Source organism: Coregonus lavaretus, assembly GCF_964263955.1.
Source record: "Coregonus lavaretus genome assembly, chromosome: 26".
In the NCBI taxonomy this organism is placed as follows: domain Eukaryota; kingdom Metazoa; phylum Chordata; class Actinopteri; order Salmoniformes; family Salmonidae; genus Coregonus; species Coregonus lavaretus.
This window is the reverse complement of record NC_140013.1, coordinates 42,773,992-42,793,846: the sequence shown is the minus strand read 5'-3', so window position 1 is coordinate 42,793,846 and position 19,855 is coordinate 42,773,992. Positions and strand designations below refer to the sequence as shown.

The 19,855-nt window shown below is 43.4% G+C and overlaps 1 protein-coding gene across 2 annotated transcripts in view; it reads right to left on the bottom strand.

The window, feature by feature from the left end:
• The window catches only part of c15h3orf52 (chromosome 15 C3orf52 homolog), a 30,424-nt gene that overhangs the window by 8,292 nt on the left and 2,277 nt on the right, over positions 1-19,855 (bottom strand). For both annotated transcript variants that reach the window (XM_084143109.1, XM_084143108.1), the window contains exons 2-5: positions 19,747-19,824; positions 17,186-17,287; positions 12,607-12,697; positions 5,574-5,734 (exon numbers count right to left, since the gene is read on the bottom strand). In XM_084143109.1, coding sequence (XP_083999235.1) covers positions 5,574-5,734; positions 12,607-12,697; positions 17,186-17,287; positions 19,747-19,824 — 432 coding nt within the window. The remainder of the gene's footprint in view (positions 1-5,573; positions 5,735-12,606; positions 12,698-17,185; positions 17,288-19,746; positions 19,825-19,855) is intronic.

Here is a 19,855-nt window from a genome sequence, read left to right as displayed (position 1 = left end):
GAAACAGGTTTCCCTCAAGAATTTCTCTGTATTTAGCACCATCCATCATTCCTTCAATTCTGACCAGTTTCCCAGTCCCTGCCGATGAAAAACATCCCCACAGCATGATGCTGCCACCACCATGCTTCACTGTGGGGATGGTGTTCTCGGGGTGATGAGAGGTGTTTTGGTTTGCGCCAGACAGAGCGTTTTCCTTGATGGCCAAAAAGCTCAATTTTAGTCTCGTCTGACCAGAGTACCTTCTTCCATATGTTTGGGGAGTCTCCCACATGCCTTTTGGCGAACACCAAACGTGTTTGCTTATTTTTTTCTTTAAGCAATGGCTTTTTTCTGGCCACTCTTCCATAAAGCCCAGATCTGTGGAGTGTACGGCTTAAAGTGGTCCTATGGACAGATACTCCAATCTCCGCTGTGGAGCTTTGCAGCTCCTTCAGCGTTATCTTTGGTCTCTTTGTTGCCTCTCTGATTAATGCCCTCCTTGCCTGGTCCGTGACTTTTGGTGGGCGGCCCTCTCTTGGCAAGTTTGTTGTAGTGCCATATTCTGATAATTTTTTAATAATAGATTTAATGGTGCTCCGTGGGATGTTCAAAGTTTCTGATATTTTTTTATAACCCAACCCTGATCTGTACTTCTCCACAACTTTGTCCCTGACTTGTTTGTAGAGCTCCTTGGTCTTCATGGTGCCGCTTGCTTGGTGGTGCCCCTTGCTTAGTGGTATTGCAGACTCTGGGGCCTTTCAGAACAGGTGTATATATACTGAGATCATGTGACAGATCATGTGACACTTAGATTGCACACAGGCGGACTTTATTTAACTAATTATGTGACTTCTGAAGGTAATTGGTTGCACCAGATCTTATTTAAGGGCTTCATAGCAAAGGGGGTGAATACATATGCACGCACCACTTTTCCATTATTTATTTTTTAGAATTTTTTTGAAACAAGTTCTTTTTTTCATTTCACTTCACCAATTTGGACTATTTTGTCTATGTCCATTAACATGAAATCCAAATAGAAATCCATTTAAATTACAGGTTGTAATGCAACAAAATAGGAAAAACGCCAAGGGGGATGAATACTTTTGCAAGTCACTGTATGTTTGAAGGAGGCACCAGCACTAGCATTAGCATTAAGAACATTCAGCCCATGTATGTTTGAAGGAGGCACCAGAGCTAGAATTTGCATTTTGGAGATTCAGCCCAAGGCCTAGCTGTTATGCACAGTGAGGACATTGTAGCAAATTGGAAAGGCACCATGACAAAGTGGAGCAAAATGAAAACAGGGTAGATCAGATAAATAAATGTTTTTCTAGAAGTCAAATAGGGAGAGACAACTAAAGGTGTTAACGCTCCACATCTATCAAGACAACCGGAGCACTGGGCCAGCCACTCTTAAATATCACCTGGGCCAGCCACTCTTAAATATCACCTGGGCCAGCCACTCTTAAATAGCACCTGGGCCAGCCACTCTTAAATATCACCTGGGCCAGCCACTCTTAAATATCACCTGGGCCAGCCACTCTTAAATATCACCTGGGCCAGCCACTCTTAAATATCACCTGGGCCAGCCACTCTTAAATATCACCTGGGCCAGCCACTCTTAAATATCACCTGGGCCAGCCACTCTTAAATATCACCTGGGCCAGCCACTCTTAAATATCACCTGGGCCAGCACAGGTGAAACACCTTACCACTAATGAGATCGCAACCAGCACAGGTGTAACACATACTGACTAACGAGGTGACACCAATCGATGCGGCCTACGTGCTAAAGTCCAACCTCAAAACACAAATGGTAAAATGTGTGTGTGTGTGTGACGCCTGTTTGAATGAGTGTATTAGACCCCCGACACACACCTGCATACACACCTGCAGTGGAGGCTCCTCAGAGGAGGAAGGGGAGGACCATCCTCCTCAGTGAATTTCATAAAAATAAAAATAGTGAAACATTTAAAAAGTTATCCTTTTTAGATAAAACTATAATAAATATATTCACGTCACCAAATAATTGATTAAAACACTGTTTTGCAATGAAGGTCTACAGTAGCCTCAGCAGCACTCTGTAGGGTAGCACCATGGTGTAGCCGGAGGACAGCTAGCTTCCATCCTCCTCTGGGTACATTGACTTCAATACAAAACCTGGGAGGCTCATGGTTCTCACCCCCTTTCATAGACTTACACAGTCTTCCGGAGGACATCCTCCAATCTATCAGGGCTCTTGCAGCATGAACTGACATGTTGTCCACCCAATCAAAGGATCAGAGAATGAATCTAGTACTAAAAGCATAAGCTACAGCTAGCTAGCACTGCAGTGTATAAAATGTGGTGAGTAGTTGACTCAAAGAGAGAGAAAGACAATAGTTGAACAGTTTTTAACAAATACATTTCTTCCAAAATTAAGGTGAAGCAAGAGAGAGAGAGACAGCTATATTTCATAGTATTTTTCCCCCACTTCCTTAGCTAGCATCAAATGCAGCTCAAACAGAGAGGGGTGCTATATTAGCTAGCTGGCTATGGCTATCCGACACTGGAACTCTTCCAAGTCTCCTGTAAGTCGCTCTGGATAAGAGCGTCTGCTAAATGACTAAAATGTAAATGTAAGTCAAGGTAAGCTTTTGGTTTTATTAATTTATTTCTACTGAGGCTCGCCAGGTGTAACTGCTTAACTGCTAAACTGCTTGCTGTACACTATATTGCATGATTGTAGTGGGTTTACTAACACGTTAGTTCTAGTAGCTATGTTGACTATGACGTTACAACGATGTAGGCTGTGTGTAGCGGTTAGCGGTAATAATATGAAGGTTTTGCTTGGACAGGTGTTTTCGCCTAGTCACAAGCAGCTAATGTGTTGTGCACTGAAGTCCACAGGTGAAGGTTAAAAGGTGAGAGGAGGAGAGCGCGAAGTAGATAGGCGCGAGAAGGAATTACAGTGGGGGAAAAAAGTATTTAGTCAGCCACCAATTGTGGAAGTTCTCCCACTTAAAAAGATGAGAGAGGCTTGTAATTTTCATCATAGCTACACGTCAACTATGACAGACAAAATGAGGAAAAAAAATCCAGAAAATCACATTGTAGGATTTTTTATGAATTTATTTGCAAATTATGGTGGAAAATAAGTATTTGGTCAATAACAAAAGTTTCTCAATACTTTGTTATATACCCTTTGTTGACAATGACACAGGTCAAACGTTTTCTGTAAGTCTTCACAAGGTTTTCACACACTGTTGCTGGTATTTTGGCCCATTCCTCCATGCAGATCTCCTCTAGAGCAGTGATGTTTTGGGGCTGTCGCTGGGCAACACGGACTTTCAACTCCCTCCAAAGATTTTCTATGGGGTTGAGATCTGGAGACTGGCTAGGCCACTCCAGGACCTTGAAATGCTTCTTACGAAGCCACTCCTTCGTTGTCCGGGTGGTGTGTTTGGGATCATTGTCATGCTGAAAGACCCAGCCACGTTTCATCTTCAATGCCCTTGCTGATGGAAGGAGGTTTTCACTCAAAATCTCACGATACATGGCCCCATTCATTCTTTCCTTTACACGGATCAGTCGTCCTGGTCCCTTTGCAGAAAAACAGCCCCAAAGCATGATGTTTCCACCCCTATGCTTCACAGTAGGTATGGTGTTCTTTGGATGCAACTCAGCATTCTTTGTCCTCCAAACACGACGAGTTGAGTTTTTACCAAAAAGTTCTATTTTGGTTTCATCTGACCATATGACATTCTCCCAATCCTCTTCTGGATCATCCAAATGCACTCTAGCAAACTTCAGACGGGCCTGGACATGTACTGGCTTAAGCAGGGGGACACGTCTGGCACTGCAGGATTTGAGTCCCTGGCGGCGTAGTGTGTTACTGATGGTAGGCTTTGTTACTTTGGTCCCAGCTCTCTGCAGGTCATTCACTAGGTCCCCCCGTGTGGTTCTGGGATTTTTGCTCACCGTTCTTGTGATCATTTTGACCCCACGGGGTGAGATCTTGCGTGGAGCCCCAGATCGAGGGAGATTATCAGTGGTCTTGTATGTCTTCCATTTCCTAATAATTGCTCCCACAGTTGATTTCTTCAAAGCAAGCTGCTTACCTATTGCAGATTCAGTCTTCCCAGCCTGGTGCAGGTCTACAATTTTGTTTCTGGTGTCCTTTGACAGCTCTTTGGTCTTGGCCATAGTGGAGTTTGGAGTGTGACTGTTTGAGGTTGTGGACAGGTGTCTTTTATACTGATAACAAGTTCAAACAGGTGCCATTAATACAGGTAACGAGTGGAGGACAGAGGAGCCTCTTAAAGAATAAGTTACAGGTCTGTGAGAGCCAGAAATCTTGCTTGTTTGTAGGTGACCAAATACTTATTTTCCACCATAATTTGCAAATAAATTCATTAAAAATTCTACAATGTGATTTTCTGGAAGAAAAAAAATCTCATTTTGTCTGTCATAGTTGACGTGTACCTATGATGAAAATTACAGGCCTCTCTCATCTTTTTAAGTGGGAGAACTTGCACAATTGGTGGCTGACTAAATACTTTTTTTCCCCACTGTATATATACAACGTGGCTGCTATGAAAGTGAACTGTGTTTGCGTCTGATCAGGGTTGTATTCATTGCAGCAATTCTGTTGAAAAACTATTCTTAAACGGAGGCAAACGGAATGAAACAGGGATAAACAAACCTGAATTTGTCCAATAGGAAACTTTTGTTTGATTACACCCTAGATCAGCTAGATGCAGGCAAGAGTGTGCAAGGCGGTATTGAACGTGTCACGGTCTGTCACTTTGATTACTCAAAATTCTCTCAACCTGTGTGCACCTACGTTGTAAACTTTCATTCATAGGCTAGGTTGTAGCAACCTCATGATGGGATACAGGGAAAATTTGAGTATCATGTAGTAGCCTAAACCTATCGATGCTACATTGAACTGGGTGAATGGAATATGGATGACAGTCATCCAATATGCTGTAATAGAAATAAGTGCCATGTTCATAAAAAAAAAAAAAGAAAAAAAGATTCATCCTCCCTCATCTTAAACGGCACCGACCCACCTGTCTCTACCTATCTACGTAACCACACAGACTTGGATGAAATACGTCATCCGAGTCTGTGTGGTTCCTCATTCTGAAAAGAATCTGTGGCACAACCTTTTCTAGGTCCCAATAGGCCTACTTATAATAATATGGTTATTACGTGTTAAAAGAGAGAGGACTTCCTTGTTACTGAAGCCAATTCTAAAGTATAGTTTTTCCAGGTCTTCTAACTCTGGCATTTCAACAGTGACGCACACAGAAACAGGGAGCCAGGGAGATATGTTGAAATAGGCTATAACTGTGACTTTATTCTAAAAATGTTGACTTTATTCTCTAAATAATAAATAAAATCCAAGTACAACCACCTGTCGCCATTTTGTTTTTCTCTTCACTTGGCCCTAATACTCTTCCATAGAATTCACAGCCAGATGATATGTTGTAGTAACACACTTGTTATTAAACAAGCATGCTTCAAACATGCATTCCTGTTGAGTTGAAGGTCATAAATAGGCTTACAGTGAGATTTTGACATTCCTGAAAGTCATAAATGCGAGGTACCTTCTCTTTTAGTTGGCTGGACAGGGCCTTACTCTGATTGGACGCTGGGGATAGCAGCTCTGGTGTGAATATCTGATTGGTCAGTCTGAAGCTTCCGTTGAAATGTCGCGGCAGCTTGAACAAGGCTGGATCGTACTTCTCATCCACGTCATCTTGGATCACTGTTCAACCAGAGAGATGGAGAGCCAAACAGTGTCATGGATCACTGTTCAACCAGAGAGAAGGAGAGCCAGACAGCGTCATGGATCACTGTTCAACCAGAGAGAAGGAGAGCCAGACAGCGTGATGGATCACTGTTCACCCAGAGAGAAGGAGAGCCAAACAGTGTCATGGATCACTGTTCACCCAGAGAGAAGGAGAGCCAAACAGCGTCATGGATCACTGTTCACCCAGAGAGAAGGAGAGCCAGACAGCATCATGGATCACTGTTCACCCAGAGAGAAGGAGAGCCAGACAGCGTCATGGATCACTGTTCACCCAGAGAGAAGGAGAGCCAGACAGCGTCATGGATCACTGTTCACCCAGAGAGAAGGAGAGCCAAACAGCGTCATGGATCACTGTTCAACCAGAGAGAAGGAGAGCCAGACAGCGTCATGGATCACTGTTCACCCAGAGAGAAGGAGAGCCAAACAGCGTCATGGATCACTGTTCACCCAGAGAGAAGGAGAGCCAGACAGCGTCATGGATCACTGTTCACCCAGAGAGAAGGAGAGCCAGACAGCGTCAGAACCAGACAGGTCAGAGCCAGACAGGTCAGAACCAGACAGGTCAGAACCAGACAGGTCAGAACCAGACAGGTCAGAGCCAGACAGGTCAGAACCAGACAGGTCAGAACCAGACAGGTCAGAGCCAGACAGGTCAGAGCCAGACAGGTCAGAGCCAGACAGCGTCAGAACCAGACAGGTCAGAACCAGACAGGTCAGAACCAGACAGGTCAGAGCCAGACAGGTCAGAACCAGACAGCGTCAGAACCAGACAGGTCAGAACCAGACAGGTCAGAACCAGACAGGTCAGAGCCAGACAGGTCAGAGCCAGACAGGTCAGAACCAGACAGGTCAGAGCCAGACAGGTCAGAGCCAGACAGGTCAGAACCAGACAGGTCAGAACCAGACAGATAACACGTCATCTACAACTCTAATGTTATATTTATCCATATGCATTACATCTGAACACGTCTAAGGCACATTTCCATACTGTGATCAAGAAAATTATATTCTAATCTATTTTATTCTCTCCTATTCTATTCCACTCTATTCCACTCTATTCCATTCTGCTCTATTCCACTCTATTCCGCTCTGCTCTATTCCATTCTGCTCTGCTCTATTCCATTCTGCTCTGCTCTATTCCATTCTGCTCTGCTCTATTCCACTCTGCTCTGCTCTATTCCATTCTGCTCTGCTCTATTCCATTCTGCTCTGCTCTATTCCACTCTATTCCATTCTGTTCTGCTCTATTCCACTCTATTCCACTCTGCTCTGCTCTATTCCATTCTGCTCTGCTCTATTCCATTCTGCTCTGCTCTATTCCATTCTGCTCTGCTCTATTCCATTCTGTTCTGCTCTATTCCATTCTGCTCTGCTCTATTCCACTCTATTCCATTCTGCTCTGCTCTATTCCATTCTGCTCTGCTCTATTCCATTCTGCTCTGCTCTATTCCACTCTATTCCATTCTGCTCTGCTCTGCTCTATTCCATTCTGCTCTATTCCACTCTATTCCATTTTGCTCTGCTCTATTCCATTCTGCTCTGCTCTATTCCATTCTGCTCTGCTCTATTCCACTCTATTCCATTCTGCTCTGCTCTATTCCACTCTGCTCTGCTCTATTCCACTCTATTCCATTCTGCTCTGTTCTATTCCATTCTGCTCTGCTCTATTCCACTCTATTCCATTCTGCTCTGCTCTATTCCACTCTATTCCATTCTGCTCTGCTCTATTCCACTCTATTCCATTCTGCTCTGCTCTATTCCACTCTGCTCTGCTCTATTCCATTCTGCTCTGCTCTATTCCATTCTGCTCTGCTCTATTCCACTCTATTCCATTCTGCTCTGCTCTATTCCATTCTGCTCTGCTCTATTCCACTCTATTCCATTCTGCTCTGCTCTATTCCACTCTATTCCATTCTGCTCTGCTCTATTCCACTCTGCTCTGCTCTATTCCACTCTATTCCATTCTGCTCTGCTCTATTCCATTCTGCTCTGCTCTACTCCATTCTGCTCTGCTCTATTCCATTCTGCTCTGCTCTATTCCATTCTGCTCTGCTCTATTCCACTCTATTCCATTCTGCTCTGCTCTATTCCACTCTACTCTATTCCATTCTGCTCTGCTCTATTCCACTCTGCTCTGCTCTATTCCACTCTATTCCATTCTGCTCTGCTCTACTCCATTCTGCTCTGCTCTATTCCATTCTGCTCTGCTCTATTCCATTCTGCTCTGCTCTATTCCATTCTGCTCTGCTCTATTCCACTCTACTCCATTCTGCTCTGCTCTATTCCACTCTATTCCATTCTGCTCTGCTCTATTCCACTCTATTCCATTCTGCTCTGCTCTACTCCATTCTGCTCTGCTCTATTCCATTCTGCTCTGCTCTATTCCACTCTATTCCATTCTGCTCTGCTCTATTCCACTCTGCTCTGCTCTATTCCATTCTGCTCTGCTCTATTCCACTCTATTCCATTCTGCTCTGCTCTATTCCATTCTGCTCTGCTCTATTCCACTCTATTCCATTCTGCTCTGCTCTATTCCACTCTGCTCTACTCTATTCCATTCTGCTCTGCTCTATTCCATTCTGCTCTGCTCTATTCCACTCTATTCCATTCTGCTCTGCTCTATTCCACTCTGCTCTGCTCTATTCCATTCTGCTCTGCTCTATTCCACTCTGCTCTGCTCTATTCCATTCTGCTCTGCTCTATTCCACTCTATTCCATTCTGCTCTGCTCTATTCCATTCTGCTCTGCTCTATTCCATTCTGCTCTGCTCTATTCCACTCTATTCCATTCTGCTCTGCTCTATTCCACTCTGCTCTGCTCTATTCCATTCTGCTCTGCTCTATTCCATTCTGCTCTGCTCTATTCCATTCTGTTCTGCTCTATTCCATTCTGCTCTGCTCTATTCCACTCTATTCCATTCTGCTCTGCTCTATTCCACTCTATTCCATTCTGTTCTGCTCTATTCCAATCTATTCCACTCTGCTCTGCTCTATTCCATTCTGCTCTGCTCTATTCCATTCTGCTCTGCTCTATTCCATTCTGCTCTGCTCTATTCCATTCTGTTCTGCTCTATTCCATTCTGTTCTGCTCTATTCCACTCTATTCCATTCTGCTCTGCTCTATTCCACTCTATTCCATTCTGCTCTGCTCTATTCCATTCTGCTCTGCTCTATTCCATTCTGCTCTGCTCTATTCCATTCTGTTCTGCTCTATTCCATTCTGTTCTGCTCTATTCCACTCTATTCCATTCTGCTCTGCTCTATTCCACTCTATTCCATTCTGCTCTGCTCTATTCCATTCTGCTCTGCTCTATTCCATTCTGCTCTGCTCTATTCCACTCTATTCCATTCTGCTCTGCTCTATTCCACTCTGCTCTGCTCTATTCCATTCTGCTCTGCTGTATTCCATTCTGCTCTGCTCTATTCCACTCTATTCCATTCTGCTCTGCTCTATTCCATTCTGCTCTGCTCTATTCCACTCTATTCCATTCTGCTCTGCTCTATTCCATTCTGATCTGCTCTATTCCACTCTATTCCATTCTGCTCTGCTCTATTCTACTCTACTCTATTCCATTCTGCTCTGCTCTATTCCACTCTATTCCATTCTGCTCTGCTCTATTCCACTCTACTCTATTCCATTCTGCTCTGCTCTATTCCACTCTATTCCATTCTGCTCTGCTCTACTCCATTCTGCTCTGCTCTATTCCATTCTGCTCTGCTCTATTCCATTCTGCTCTGCTCTATTCCATTCTGCTCTGCTCTATTCCATTCTGCTCTATTCCACTCTACTCCATTCTGCTCTGCTCTATTCCACTCTATTCCATTCTGCTCTGCTCTATTCCACTCTATTCCATTCTGCCCTGCTCTACTCCATTCTGCTCTGCTCTATTCCATTCTGCTCTGCTCTATTCCATTCTGCTCTGCTCTATTCCATTCTGCTCTGCTCTATTCCACTCTATTCCATTCTGCTCTGCTCTATTCCACTCTGCTCTGCTCTATTCCATTCTGCTCTGCTCTATTCCACTCTATTCCATTCTGCTCTGCTCTATTCCATTCTGCTCTGCTCTATTCCACTCTAGTCCATTCTGCTCTGCTCTATTCCACTCTGCTCTGCTCTATTCCATTCTGCTCTGCTCTATTCCATTCTGCTCTGCTCTATTCCACTCTATTCCATTCTGCTCTGCTCTATTCCAATCTGCTCTGCTCTATTCCATTCTGCTCTGCTCTGCTCTATTCCATTCTGCTCTGCTCTATTCCACTCTGCTCTGCTCTATTCCATTATGCTCTGCTCTATTCCATTCTGTTCTGCTCTATTCCACTCTGCTCTGCTCTATTCCATTCTGTTCTGCTCTATTCCATTATGTTCTGCTCTATTCCATTCTGCTCTGCTCTATTCCACTCTGCTCTGCTCTATTCCATTCTGCTCTGCTCTATTCCACTCTATTCCATTCTGCTCTGCTCTATTCCACTCTGCTCTGCTCTATTCCATTCTGCTCTGCTCTATTCCATTCTGCTCTGCTCTATTCCACTCTATTCCATTCTGCTCTGCTCTATTCCACTCTATTCCATTCTGCTCTGCTCTATTCCATTCTGCTCTGCTCTATTCCACTCTGCTCTGCTCTATTCCATTCTGCTCTGCTCTATTCCATTCTGCTCTGCTCTATTCCACTCTATTCCATTCTGCTCTGCTCTATTCCATTCTGCTCTGCTCTATTCCACTCTATTCCATTCTGCTCTGCTCTATTCCATTCTGCTCTATTCCACTCTATTCCATTCTGCTCTGCTCTGCTCTATTCCATTCTGCTCTGCTCTATTCCACTCTATTCCATTCTGCTCTGCTCTATTCCACTCTATTCCATTCTGCTCTGCTCTACTCCATTCTGCTCTGTTCTATTCCATTATGCTCTGCTCTATTCCATTCTGCTCTGCTCTATTCCACTCTGCTCTATTCCACTCTATTCCACTCTATTCCATTCTGCTCTGCTCTATTCCACTCTACTCTATTCCATTCTGCTCTGCTCTATTCCACTCTATTCCATTCTGCTCTGCTCTATTCCACTCTACTCTATTCCATTCTGCTCTGCTCTATTCCACTCTATTCCATTCTGCTCTGCTCTACTACATTCTGCTCTGCTCTATTCCATTCTGCTCTGCTCTATTCCATTCTGCTCTGCTCTATTCCATTCTGCTCTGCTCTATTCCATTCTGCTCTATTCCACTCTACTCCATTCTGCTCTGCTCTATTCCACTCTATTCCATTCTGCTCTGCTCTATTCCACTCTATTCCATTCTGCCCTGCTCTACTCCATTCTGCTCTGCTCTATTCCATTCTGCTCTGCTCTATTCCATTCTGCTCTGCTCTATTCCATTCTGCTCTGCTCTATTCCACTCTATTCCATTCTGCTCTGCTCTATTCCACTCTGCTCTGCTCTATTCCATTCTGCTCTGCTCTATTCCACTCTATTCCATTCTGCTCTGCTCTATTCCATTCTGCTCTGCTCTATTCCACTCTAGTCCATTCTGCTCTGCTCTATTCCACTCTGCTCTGCTCTATTCCATTCTGCTCTGCTCTATTCCATTCTGCTCTGCTCTATTCCACTCTATTCCATTCTGCTCTGCTCTATTCCAATCTGCTCTGCTCTATTCCATTCTGCTCTGCTCTGCTCTATTCCATTCTGCTCTGCTCTATTCCACTCTGCTCTGCTCTATTCCATTCTGCTCTGCTCTATTCCATTCTGTTCTGCTCTATTCCACTCTGCTCTGCTCTATTCCATTCTGTTCTGCTCTATTCCATTATGTTCTGCTCTATTCCATTCTGCTCTGCTCTATTCCACTCTGCTCTGCTCTATTCCATTCTGCTCTGCTCTATTCCACTCTATTCCATTCTGCTCTGCTCTATTCCACTCTGCTCTGCTCTATTCCATTCTGCTCTGCTCTATTCCATTCTGCTCTGCTCTATTCCACTCTATTCCATTCTGCTCTGCTCTATTCCATTCTGCTCTGCTCTATTCCACTCTATTCCATTCTGCTCTGCTCTATTCCATTCTGCTCTGCTCTATTCCACTCTGCTCTGCTCTATTCCATTCTGCTCTGCTCTATTCCATTCTGCTCTGCTCTATTCCACTCTATTCCATTCTGCTCTGCTCTATTCCATTCTGCTCTGCTCTATTCCACTCTATTCCATTCTGCTCTGCTCTATTCCATTCTGCTCTATTCCACTCTATTCCATTCTGCTCTGCTCTATTCCATTCTGCTCTGCTCTATTCCACTCTATTCCATTCTGCTCTGCTCTATTCCAATCTATTCCATTCTGCTCTGCTCTACTCCATTCTGCTCTGTTCTATTCCATTATGCTCTGCTCTATTCCATTCTGCTCTGCTCTATTCCACTCTGCTCTATTCCACTCTATTCCACTCTATTCCATTCTGCTCTGCTCTATTCCACTCTACTCTATTCCATTCTGCTCTGCTCTATTCCACTCTACTCTATTCCATTCTGATCTGCTCTATTCCACTCTATTCCATTCTGCTCTGCTCTATTCCATTCTGCTCTGCTCTATTCCACTCTATTCCATTCTGCTCTGCTCTATTCCACTCTACTCTATTCCATTCTGCTCTGCTCTATTCCACTCTACTCTATTCCATTCTGCTCTGCTCTATTCCACTCTATTCCATTCTACTCTGCTCTATTCCATTCTGCTCTGCTCTATTCCACTCTATTTCATTCTGCTCTGCTCTATTCCACTCTATTTTATTCTATTGTGGTAAAGACACCGATGAACTATGGTAAGGACACCAGAGCATTACGATAGAAGTGGAAATGCTGTACCTAAACACACAATGACGGAGACTCCAATCACCAGCGCGATGAGGAAGATGAGGCAGAGGACCTTCCACAGACTTCTGCGCACCCTGCTGGTCTACAGACAACACAATACACGTTACACTACACACAGCACACCATTTTACATTTTATTTTACATTTTGTTAATTTAGCAGACCCTCTTATCCAGAGCAATTTACAGTCAGAAACAGAACAACACAACTCAATCTACAGACAAACAGATAGCACAGCACAACAGTCTACAAACAGAACAATACAACTCATTCCATAGGAATGCAATTAAATTCCTGAACTGACTGCAATTGAGAGTACAGGATTTGTAGGCCTACTGTAAATTGATTTGAATGAACGAGTGGTGTGTTTGTTGAATACTCTATGCTGTAATTGCTGCCAAAGGTGCTTCAACAAAGTACTGAGTAAAGGGTCTGAATCCTTATGTAAATGTGATATTTCCGATTTTTTTCTTTTTATAAATTAGCAAAAGATTGATGCATTTTCATGTAAAGTAAAATACCAGAACTGCTGTCACAGTGCCAGACCCTTCTGCAGGCGTTGTGAGATCTGGTAATGGTGCTACCTAACTGTTACCTGATACCTAACTTACCTGTTACCTACTACCTAACTGTTACCTGTTACCTAACTGTTACCTGTTACCTAACTGTTGCCTGTTACCTGCTACCTAACTGTTACCTGCAACCTAACTGTTACCTGTTACCTAACTGTTACCTGTTACCTGCTACCTAACTGTTACCTGCAACCTAACTGTTACCTGTTACCTGCTACCTAACTGTTACCTGCTACCTAACTGTTACCTGTTACCTAACTGTTACCTGTTACCTAACTGTTACCTGTTACCTAACTTACCTGTTACCTACTACCTAACTGTTACCTGCAACCTAACTGTTACCTGTTACCTGCTACCTAACTGTTACCTGTTACCTACTACCTAACTGTTACCTGTTACCTAACTGTTACCTGCAACCTAACTGTTACCTGTTACCTGCTACCTAACTGTTACCTGCAACCTAACTGTTACCTGTTACCTGCTACCTAACTGTTACCTGCTACCTAACTGTTACCTGCAACCTAACTGTTACCTGTTACCTGCTACCTAACTGTTACCTGCAACCTAACTGTTACCTGTTACCTGCTACCTAACTGTTACCTGCTACCTAACTGTTACCTGCAACCTAACTGTTACCTGCTACCTAACTGTTACCTGCAACCTAACTGTTACCTGTTACCTGCTACCTAACTGTTACCTGTTACCTAACTGTTACCTGTTACCTGCTACCTAACTGTTACCTGCAACCTAACTGTTACCTGTTACCTGCTACCTAACTGTTACCTGCTACCTAACTGTTACCTGCTACCTAACTGTTACCTGTTACCTAACTGTTACCTGTTACCTAACTGTTACCTGTTACCTTACTTACCTGTTACCTACTACCTAACTGTTACCTGCAACCTAACTGTTACCTGTTACCTGATACCTAACTTACCTGTTACCTACTACCTAACTGTTACCTGTTACCTAACTGTTACCTGCAACCTAACTGTTACCTTCTACCTGCTACCTAACTGTTACCTGCTACCTAACTGTTACCTGATACCTAACTTACCTGTTACCTACTACCTAACTGTTACCTGCAACCTAACTGTTACCTGTTACCTGCTACCTAACTGTTACCTGTTACCTAACTGTTAACTGCTACCTAACTGTTTACTACTACCTAATATTTTGCTATTACCTAACTGTTACCTGTTACATGTTACCTAACTGTTATTTAACTGTTACCTGCTACCTAACTGTTATCTGTTACCTAACTGTTACCTGTTTTTTTTTGTCATTTAGCAGACGCTCTTATCCAGAGCAACTTACAGGAACAATTAGGGTTAAGTGCCTTGCTCAAGGGCACAGACAGGTTTTTCACCTATTCGGCTCGGGGATTAGAACCAGCGACCTTTCAGTTACTGGCACAACACTCTTAACCACTAAGCTACCTGCCTAAGTATTAACTGTTACCTGCTACCTAACTGTTATCTGACACCTAACTGTTACCTGCTCCTAACTGTTACCCAACTTACCTGTTACTTAACTGTTACAATGCTACCTAACTCTGACCTAACTGTTACCTGCTACCTAACTGTTACCTGCAACCTAACTGTTACCTGCTACCTAACTGTTACCTGCAACCTAAATGTTACCTGTTACCTAACTGATACCTGATACATTTTACATTTACATTTTAGTCATTTAGCAGACGCTCTTATCCAGAGCGACTTACAGTTAGTGAATACATATTTTTTTTATACTGGCCCCCCGTGGGAATCGAACCCATAACCCTGGCGTTGCAAACGCCATGCTCTATCAACTGAGCTACATCCCTGCCGGCCATTCCCTCCCCTACCCTGGACGACGCTGGGCCAATTGAGCGCCGCCCAAGAGTCTCCTGGTCGCGGCCGGCTGCGACAGAGCCTGGATTCGAACCAGGATCTAGTGGCACAGTTAGCACTGCGATGCTACCTAACTATTACCTGTTATCTAACTGTTACCCAACTGTACCTAACTGTTAACTGCTACCTAACTTTTACCTAACTGTTACCTGCTACCTAACTACCTGCTACCTAACTGTTACCTGCTACCTAACCATTACCTAACTGTTACCTAACTGTTAGCTGTTACCTGCTACCTAACTGTTACTTGTTACCTACCTGCTACCTAAATGTTACCTTCTACCTAACTGTTACCTGCTACCCAACTGTTACCTAACTGTTACCTGCTACCTAACTGTTACCTAACTGCTACCTAACTGTTACCTGCTACCTAACTGTTAAATTTTACCTAACTATTACCTGTTACCTGCTACCTAACTGCTACCTAACTTACTTGCTACCTAACTTATCTGCTAACTAACTGTTACCTGCTACCTAACTGTTAGCTGCTACCTAACTGTTACATGTTACCTAACTGTTACCTTCTACCTAACTGTTACCTGTTACCTAACTTCAACCTGCTACCTAACAGTTACCTGTTACCTAACTGTTACCTGTTACCTAAATGTTACCTGCTACCTACCTGTTCCCTGCTACCTAAATGTTCCCTGCTACCTACCTGTTACCTGCTACCTAACTGTTACCTGCTACCTAACTGTTACCTGCTACCTAACTGTTACCTGCTACCTAACTGTTACATGTTACCTAACTGTTAAGTGTTACATAATCGTTACCGACTACCTAAATGTCACCTGCTACCAAACTTAACTAACTCTTACCTTTTACCTACCTGTTACCTTTTACCTACCTGTTACCTGCTACCTACCTGCTATCTGAATGGTACCTGCTACCTAACTGTTAATTGCTACCTAACTGTTACCTGTTACCTAACTGCCACCTAACTGTTACCTTCTACCTACTGTTATCTGTTACCTAACTGCTACCTAAATGTTCCCCGCCACCTAACTGTTACCTGCTACCTAACTGTTACATGTTACCTAATTGTTAGCAGGTAAGTTAGGTAGCAGTTACCTAACTTATCTGCTAACTAACTGTTACCTGCTACCTCACTGTTACCTGTTACCTCACTGTTACCTGCTATGTAACTGTTACCTGCTACCTCACTGTTACCTGTTACCTACAGTTGAAGTCGGAAGTTTACATACACCTTAGCCAAATACATTTAAACTCAGTTTTTCACAATTCCTGACATTTAATCCTAGTAAAAATTCTTCAATATATCCACATAATTTTCCTTCCTCATGATGCCATCTATTTTGTGAAATGCACCAGTCCCTCCTGCAGCAAAGCACCCCCACAGCATGATGCTGCCACCCCCGTGCTTCACGGTTGGGATGGTGTTCTTCGGCTTGCAAGCCAACCCCTTTTTCCTCCAAACATAACGATGGTCATTATGGCCAAACAGTGATATTTTTGTTTCATCAGACCAGAGGACATTTCTCCAAAAAGTACGATCTTTGTCCCCATGTGCAGTTGCAAACCGTAGTCTGGCTTTTTTATGGCGGTTTTGGAGCAGTGGCTTCTTCCTTGCTGAGCGGCCTTTCAGGTTATGTCGATATAGGACTCGTTTTACTGTGGATATAGATACTTTTGTACCTGTTTCCTCCAGCATCTTCACAAGGTCCTTTGCTGTTGTTCTGGGATTGATTTGCACTTTTCGCACCAAAGTACATTCATCTCTAGGAGACAGAATGGGGTCTCCTTCATAGCTGTTACCTTCTGTTAACTGCTACCTAACTGTGTCAAAGACAAGATGGAAGCCAACCACAGTCTGGTGAAGAACAGATACAACAATGCATGCTGAGAATTCTGTGACTGGAATTCTTCACAGACAGACACATACATGTATGTCACCACTTCCTTAGCACTGTAAGAAGTGGCTTGATAATGTGAATATTTCTCAGAGTTACATCAGCCACCAACATCACCCATTAGATTTTAACACTTTGGATTTGAATCAAAGCACAATCTTACAATCAAAGATCCTGGATTCAATCATGACCAGAGAGACATGAAAGCTGTGACACTTTGTAATTAATACAAGTACCATTTCCTTGTTGCCGATGTTGTTCTGTATGTTGAGAGAGATGGAATCTTGGTTGACCCCTGCTCCATCAACATGATGCTGCCCGCCATTACCAACAGGAACCTGAGAACACACCACACACGTCAGTTTCCTCCCAATACTAAACAATGATGTGGAGACAGGGTTATTGTCTTTCCCTGAATGTTATATCATAATATCAAGATGTTGTTGCAAGCCAACCCAGCTTAACCCTGAATGGGAAACCTGATCTGCTCCTTGTTCAACTTTGAAACCTAGTTCCTTCACAACGACACTTCAGATATTATATTGTGTTTCACTGCTAATCACTCACCTTCATCGGGGTGGTGGAAGCAGTTGAACCTGTTGTCTGTCTGTGTCTGTCTGTCTGTCTGTCTGTCTGTCTCTCTGTCTGTCTGTGCGATCACGTACAATGAAAACATTCATTTTCACTTTCTTTCTGTCGCTGGTCAAAGTCAGATGCTCCTTTAGTCAAGTGCCACTTCCCTGACGCCCCCCCCCTTGGCTGATTATGTACTGTCCTGTTTCTGTTACAATGACACTTATGACAGTCTGGATGTGTGGTTGTGGTAGGATCAAGGCTAGTGGCCCTTGTTCCTAATTCTTAAAGCAATAATAAACCACATACAGTTGAAGTCGGAAGTTAACATACACCTTAGCCAAATACATTTAAACTCAGTTTTTCACAATTCCTGACATTTAATCCTAGTAAAAATCCCCTGTCTTAGGTCAGTTAGGATCACCACTTTATTTTAAGAATGTGAAATGTCAGAATAATAGTAGAGAGAATGATTTATTTCAGCTTTTATTTCTTTCATCACATCCCCAGTGGGTCAGAAGTTTACATACACTCAATTAGTATTTGGTAGCATTGCCTTTAAAATTGTTTAACTTGGGTCAAACGTTTCGGGTAGCCTTCCACAAACTTCCCACAATAAGTTGGGTGAATTTTGGCCCATTCCTCCTGACAGAGCTGGTGTAACTGAGTCAGGTTTGTAGGCCTGCTTGCTCGCACACGCTTTTTCAGTTCTGCCCACAAATTTTCTATAGGATTGAGGTCAGGGCTTTGTGATGGCCACTCCAATACCTTGACTTTGTTGTCCTTAAGCCATTTTGCCACATCTTTGGAAGTATGCTTGGGGTCATTGTCCATTTGGAAGACCCATTTGTGACCAAGCTTTAACTTCCTGACTGATGTTGCTTCAATATATCCACATCATTTTCCTTCCTCATGATGCCATCGATTTTGTGAAGTGCACCAGTCCCTCCTGCAGCAAAGCACCCCCACAGCATGATGCTGCCACCCCCGTGCTTCACGGTTGGGATGGTGTTCTTCGGCTTGCAAGCGTTCCCCTTTTTCCTCCAAACATAACGATGGTCATTATGGCCAAACAGTTCTATTTTTGCTTCATCAGATCAGAGGACATTTCTCCAAAAAGTACAATCTTTGTCCCCATGTGCAGTTGCAAACTGCAGCGGTCTAAGGCACTGCATCTCAGTGCTTGAGGCGTCACTACAGACCCCCTGGTTCGATTCCAGGCTGTATCACAACCGGCCGTGATTGGGAGTCCCATAGGGCGGCGCACAATTGGCCCAGCGTCGTCCGGGTTTGGCCGGTGTAGGCCGTCATTGTAAATAAGAATTTGCTCTTAACTGACTTGCCTAGTTAAATAAAGGTTAGATAAAGTAGTGGCTTCTTCCTTGCTGAGCGGCCTTTCAGGTTATGTCGATATAGGACTCGTTTTACTGTGGATATAGATTATTTTGTACCTGTTTCCTCCAGCATCTTCACAAGGTCCTTTGCTGTTGTTCTGGGATTGGTTTGCACTTTTCGCACCAAAGTACGTTCATCTCTAGGAGACAGAACGCGTCTCCTTCCTGAGCGGTATGACGGCTGCGTGGTCCCATGGTGTTTATACTTGCGTACTATTGTTTGTACAGATGAACGTGGTACCTTCAGGCGTTTGGAAATTGCTCCCAAGGATGAATCAGACTTGTGGAGGTCTACAGGTCTTGGCTGATTTATTTTGATTTTCCCATGATGCCAAGCAAAGAGGCACTGAGTTTGAAGGTAGGCTTTGAAATACATCCACAGGTACACCTCCAATTGACTCAAATGATGTCAATTAGCCTATCAGAAGCTTCTAAATTTTCCAAGCTGTTTAAAGGCACAGTCAACTTAGTGTATGTAAACTTCTGACTCACTGGAATTGTGATACAGTGAATTATAAGTGAAATAATCTGTCTGTAAACAATTGTTAGAAAAATTACTTGTGTCATGCACAAAGTAGATGTCCTAACCGACTTGCCAAAACTATAGTTTGTTAAAAATAAATTTGTGGAGTGGTTGAAAAAACGAGTTTTAATGACTCCAGCCTAAGTGTACGTAAACTTCCGACTTCAACTGTATTTGCAATTGTTACAATTAGACAGTAGTCCTTTCAACAGTAGGCCAGCCATGTATTCCCTGTACTGTATATAAAAGGGCACTGTGCTGTTGAGGGAGAAAATAATTCAGCCACCAAATGGCAGTGATGACCCACCTGTTCAGGAGAAAGCAAGGGCTTTTCTTCCTCTGCTGCATCATTGGTGGTCAGCCTGCGTCTATTATCTGAAGTCCCCTGCAATATGGAATATGGAATTATACAAACA